This window comes from Lipotes vexillifer, unplaced genomic scaffold (genome assembly GCF_000442215.2).
Source record: "Lipotes vexillifer unplaced genomic scaffold, Lipotes_vexillifer_v1.1 scaffold777, whole genome shotgun sequence".
Lineage (NCBI taxonomy): Eukaryota > Metazoa > Chordata > Mammalia > Artiodactyla > Lipotidae > Lipotes > Lipotes vexillifer.
Window position 1 is genome coordinate 82079 of NW_006784423.1, and position 6184 is coordinate 88262.

Here is a 6184-nt window from a genome sequence, read left to right on the forward strand (position 1 = left end):
GAACACATTGGGGGGGATTATTTAAAATCTGGAAGGTGCTCCACTCAGAATTTTTGGAAAGTTTCTTAGTTCTCAGTCCACTTGAAAGAAACAAATAGGAAATCATAGGTTGTGACTAAAAGACAGGTTAGAACGCAAAGAACAGTCCAGATCCTGCATCCAAAACATGGCGAGTTATTATATGTGTGTGTTTGTAAGATAAAATATCTAATAGACACCATTTGTGTGATTCACTTCACTCTCTCATTACTGGGTCCCAGTCACACTGGCCGAGAGATACACAGGTTTCCAACTTAAACATCCCCAAGTACCTGCAGGCAAACTAATCAGGTTCTAATGCTGTTTCCCATCAGCAAGAGCCTTACCCAAGCCTTCTAGAGTTCTTTGATTGTGATAACGTCCTCCCTTTAACCTTCACAGAATTCTGGCCAACACCTGCCCTGTGCCCACAGGAACCTCCTGAGAGCACAACGGCTTCGGCCCCTAACGCCAGCTCCATCAGGGGACACACCCGCCTGGCTCACCCAGGATGGTGCCCAGCCCAGTGCAGGTACGTAGCAAAAGCTGTGTACGCCAAATATAAGGCAAGGGATTCCCACCAAAATAATCACAAAAAAATTGGAACTGTCTGATATATTAGAGCCTTATTCAGACACATTGAAAAGTACTCTCTGAATTACTCAGTTGAGAACCTCAAAACCCTCTCGGAAAGACAAGTTGCACTGAAAACCTCCATCAATGTAGTTAGGGTGTTTAAGGAGTCACCTTGCAAAACTGTAAAACAGAACAAAATACAGATTAGGCCAAGAAACTCAGCAATTGCGATGGCAGCACATTCAAAAGGCTAAGGCGGTTCTGAGCGCCAGCACAGCATGGCAAGCATTTGCTAGCCTTGCGCATCGTAACACGGTGTAAAAGTTCCGGGGCAGCACAGTTAACTGATTCCTGATGCCTCGTCTCAGAGGCACAAGTGAAAGCAGAGCTCTGCCCACCAGGCTGGAGGGTCCAGGCAATGCTGGTGAAAGATGTGAGTGAAAGGTGTGGAAAGTGCTTCAAGAACCAAAGAGAGTGAGTACATTCCCAGCAGCTACCTGTCACTAAATTAACAAACATTTAAGCGGATACCTGCTAATCTACCCACCTAAAACGTCCACACGTCCCAAAGGAAGGTTGGAGCAGCATCTCACTGGGAAACAGGACTGTCTTATATTCACAGTCACCTACTACTAAGGCATATATGGTACCCGTTGATAACGAGTGCCCATCTATTACACAGCACGCCGCAACACCCCGGCCCAGGACTTAATCCAGTGGACAGTCAAGTACCAGAGCCTATTTGGAAGTGATGCTCAGTTGAAGGCTTTGCCCGCCACACTCACAGACCTGCTTACAGTGCAGCCCTCTATGCGGGACGTCTGGTTGCCCAAAAAGACTCCCAATGACTATTGAAAATCAGTAGATTAAAGGCTAGATGGTACTACAGTCCACAGGGCCACTACTTTTTCTTTCCTCTCTGAAAATGATCAAATATAATATTGGATTTAATTCAGACTCTTCCTGGGACCCAAGCTTAGTCCCCCTGGCGAGTGGGACCTGGAAGAAAGGACCGAGGGTCACACTGAGATAACACAGGAGAAAAGGAAAAAAGGAAATGTGTTCCAGAGCCCGCTAGGCTCAGACAGCCCTGGACATAGTTTGTTAGCTGTATGTACGTGTCCTGAGAGAAAGCCAACCAACCATCCCAAACTCCGGGCGACAAAAAATTAACTCCCTGGTACTAAGTGTCATGAATAAAAGTTGTAAGTTCAGCCCCTTCACAAACGTCTTTAAATGCCACAAATGCCACGGAGCCCAGGAGCCGCCTCAAGGCCAGCTGTTACCCGCCACCCTCCTGATCAAACACGATTCACAAAACGTCCCCACTAGAAGCATCATTCCAAAAATCATTTAGTTCTCCAAGCAGGAGGAAGTAACCTGGTTATTTTGCAAATAAAGACCTTTAATTATAATACTTTAGATAATAACAGCAAGGCAGGAAAGAAAAGTTTGAAAATCTGTAATAAGAACACTTGTAACTGGATTTAATCACAATTAAAACCAAATAAATTAACATCAACTCCCCTTCAGCAGTGACCCCGTTTATAAACATTCCTTGACTATTCTTGACTTTTGAGAATGGGCATTCTCCCTGAGTCTCCATTTCCCTGATCTATAGGAAAAGCCCAGTTTGGCAAAGTCTGACTTTTAACTCCAAAGCTTAACACTCAAGGGCTTAAGTTCCTAACCTCAGTGACACTGCAGTGCTGAGCAATTTGGATGGAGAACTTTCCCCTCGCCTCAGCACTTCACATTTGGAAAGGATTATTTAAATGGTTTATACACCACCAGATCTTGAAAAGGTCAACAGTAGAGGGATACGGTTGTGCTTTCTAAAATGAATGATATTTGCAATAAATCAACAATCTTTTCAAGCTTTTCTACATTTAAAGAAAATACAAAACATGAGTAGTTCCTTGTTTCTCACTTAAACCAGCATCCCACAGGCTCCCCTCCGTCCAGCAACCGTGCCCAAGGTGGCCGAGGGTGTGGAATGACACACTCTAAGTAGCTCTTGAAACCAAATCACCGGAACCCTCAAGATAAGGTCTTTGAAACAGAAGCAGTCCATGCTGTACAATGTAGCTGCACACACACACACACACACACACACACATACACAAACCCCTCAAATAGCAACCCAGTGGAAACACAATGGGCCTGAGAACCCAGGGGAGGACCAGGGGCCAAGTCCAGAAGGGCTGAGCCAAACATTCCTGGGCTCCAGGTTAACTTCTCCCCTCCTGCTAAAGGAGTTTGTACTTTGCGTTCTTGCAACCCAGGCACTCACTTGCCTCTGCCAGGTCCTCCCTGGCCAGACACCAGGCAGGAGGCCCACCATCTTCCCAGCAGCCAGAACCTGGGAAGACACTAGGTGCTAACTTCAGCCCAGGCGGGCGAGGGTGTGGGAGGGCTGGTCTGGGGGTCCAGGAGAAGGCTGTGTCTGCGGAGATGGAGGGCGCAGCAAGGTTAAAAGGTGGGGAAAGAGGCCCAGCTTTGCGAGGGACTGAAGGGGGGCAGGGGGGCAGGGAGCCTTGCCCGCCTCGGGGAGGGCGGGGGGCTGCCACACACGCACAGGCCACCACAGAGCAAGTGCAGGGGGAAAGGGATTCCAGGGGAGAGGATGGGCGGACGGCAGGTGCCAAAGAGAAGTTCACAGGGGAGGGGGCTAGAGGGGAGCACGTGATGTCCAAGAGTTGCCAAGTAGGACTTGGAAGGTTACACTCACGGAGTCCCTGGAGGGAAGCAAGTTGAGAAAGAAGGCCATCGCGCAGCACCTCTGGTCTCCTGCCCTTCCTCGCCGCCCTCCCCCCACCAACACACTCACACCTCGACGAAGCGCATACCCACCTTTGCTGGGGGCGCGCTCCTGCTGGCTGCCAGCTCGCGCAGGCTGGCGTTGGCGCTGGTCGCCGCGGGGAGAACCGGGGAGCCGGAGGCGCTGCCCCCAGGACCCGCGAGCGCCGAGGCCGCTCCCGAACCGGGGCCGGGGCCCGGACCAGGACACGCGGGCGGGCTGCTGCCAGGGCTGGCGCCGGCGCGGGGCCGCTGGCGGATGCCGTCCAGCAGGCGCACCAGCAGGATGTTGGCGGGCAGTTCGTCCACGCCGCAGCCCACGAGGATGCGGCACTCGGGGCAGCGCAGCTCGTGGCGCGAGCACACGATGCTCTCCAGGCAGCGGCGGCAGAAGGTGTGCTGGCAGGGCAGCACCTTGGCCGTCGTATCCAGGCGCTCCAGGCACACGGAGCACTCCAGCAGGTCCAGGAGCGACGACTCGTCCATGTCCCCGCCCAGCCTGTCGCCGTCGCCCTCGCTCTGCGCAGCGGCGGCCGCCCTGGACGCGCACAGCCTGGGCGCTCCGAGCAGCATGGGGGCGGCGCCGGCGGCGGCGCGCACCTCTAGGTCCCGGGGCCGTTGCGGAGGCCGCCGCGGGCAGTGGGCGCCAGGGTCGCGCCCGAACAGCCGCTGGGGAACCGGGCTGCGCCGCGACTTCCTTCCCTGCGGCTGGCAGCGCCAAGTGGTGCCAACCGGCCTGCGTGGCAGGGACCGGAGCTCCGAGCCCCTCGAGCCCCCTCCGGGCCGCCGAGCCCACCCAGTTCTTCGGCGCGAGGCGCCCCCGAATGCGGGCTACACCTGTCCCTCCGCGAGTCCGCCCCGCACGGGATCCAGCGGCGCTGCCGGTCGGGCACAACACCCGGAGGCTCTGCGCTCGCAACGGCCAGTCCGATGCCGTGGAGGCGGGGGCGCAGCGTGCGCGCTCCCCCGCACCGCCTCTGTGCGCCCTTGGCCTGCCCGCGAGCGGCTGCCCAGCTGGCGCAGCGGGACCCCTCCTCGTCCTCGGCCGCGAGCACGTGCGCGGGGAGCGCGCGGAGGTCACGGTCACTGCGGGGCACGGGGAAGGGGCAGCTGCGCCCTGGAGCTGCCTCCGCCTGGGCGCACGCAGCCACCAGTCCTGCCGTTAGGGCGCCTCCAGGGCCCCCAGGAACTCCGGGGCGCTCTCCCGCGCAGGCCCGGGCCTGTCCCCTCTGGCGCCCGAGCCTCCCTTCGCTCTCCGTGAGCCTCGGAGCGGGATGTTTCCGCCTGACGCCGCCGCGAAGGAAAGTTTGGGCGGCGCTACGCGGACCGCCTCCCTGGGCAGCGCCGGCCAGGAGCTTGGGGACGCAGCCAACACCCGGGCATCCTCCTCGACGACGGCCCGGTCCCCTACCCGGCGGCGCGCGGAAGTGACAGCTCCGGAGCCGGGGTGGGCGCGGGGCGCCGGGCGAAGCGGAGGGGAGGGCGCTAGGGTCCTCCCGGCGACGCGTGTCCAAGACTGCGCCGCTGCCCGCCGGACCCCAACCTCGCGCAGAGCGCCCTTGGGGACGCGCTCGACCCCCTTCTCGGGAGGCGCAGGCGAGGGGAGACGCGGTCTCCTTCCCGGCGCCCGCCTTCGGGCGCGTCAGAGCGACGCAAGAGCGCACGGAGGCCCGGGGGCCGCGGGGCCGCGGCCGGTGGCACAGATTCCCTGCCGAGCGCTGCCCCCTCGTGGCCGCTCTGGGCCCAGTCCGGGGTCGGCGCAGCCTGGTCCAGGGCAGGACTCGACCGTGCACTTCTCCGAACGGGGGCTGCAGCAGAAGGGCGCGAGGGCCCTACTCCCGGTCGGTCAGGCTGTCTTGCGGTTTGTGAAGCTAAGTGTAGCTTTTTTTACTTTCCAGGGAGAAAGTAATACTTGTTGAGGCTTCAATGCCACGAACGTGCATCTTTTTATTTAATCCTTTAAACAACCCTGTCGGGTAATTATTTTAACCTCATTTTGCATATGAGGAAGCTGAGGCTCATAGTTATGAAATCATTGTGGCTGGATTTTGTTAATGTTTCTGTCTCCAGAACCGAATGCGTGGAAAAGGTCACAGTCCACTATGATACCAGCTCCCTACAAGCCACATATTTTTACACTGTAATATCCCCAGTGCCTAGGGCAATGCCTGGCACATAGTAGGTGTTCAATAAATATTTGTGGAATTAATGAAAAAACAGCCTCCAAATCCTCGCCTAGTGGTGATTTGAATGCACATCTTAGAGTCTCTGTTCCGGGTATACTGAGTCACACCCTTGGTCCATGAAGTGAGGCTGCCAGCTCATTGAAACTTTGCTCCTAACCTCTGACGGCCGCAGGAGACTTGCCCCACCTGCCTTCCAGGTTCTCCTAATGTGGATTGTGCACGATTATTCACATCAGCACTGCCAGTGAGAGGTGGAGGCATCTCTCCCGTGCTGCCTGGGGAACCAGACCTTGGGTCAGGCCTCCCTGGAGGGGCCACACGTGGCCCTCCTTCCACCCTTTGATCCGCACTCAGAATGACAAAGGACCCAGAATGCTTGATCCAAAAGCAGGTGGCATGGACACAGGACTCGGGGAAGCTGGGAGGGGTGGCAGAGAGCAGGGGCTGTCTAGGGTGACGTGCCCTGGGTGCTTTGGGTTTCAAGCAGCAGAAACCAGCTCTAGCAAGGTTTTAAAAGGAACCAAAGAGGTGATGGGAATCAGGACCCCAGGCTAAGAGCTGGGCCAGGTCACTGCAGATGGGCCCCGGGGTGGGTGGTCTCTTTC

General features: G+C 56.7%; 1 protein-coding gene across 1 annotated transcript; it reads right to left on the minus strand.

The window, feature by feature from the left end:
- Nucleotides 1-3420: 3420 nt before the first annotated feature.
- On the minus strand, nucleotides 3421-3879 carry LOC103078377 (SH3 domain-containing RING finger protein 3). The gene has a single exon (XM_007456835.1). The coding sequence runs from the start codon at nucleotides 3877-3879 to the stop codon at nucleotides 3421-3423; it is 459 nt and encodes a 152-aa protein (XP_007456897.1).
- Between the last annotated feature and the right edge of the window lie 2305 nt (nucleotides 3880-6184).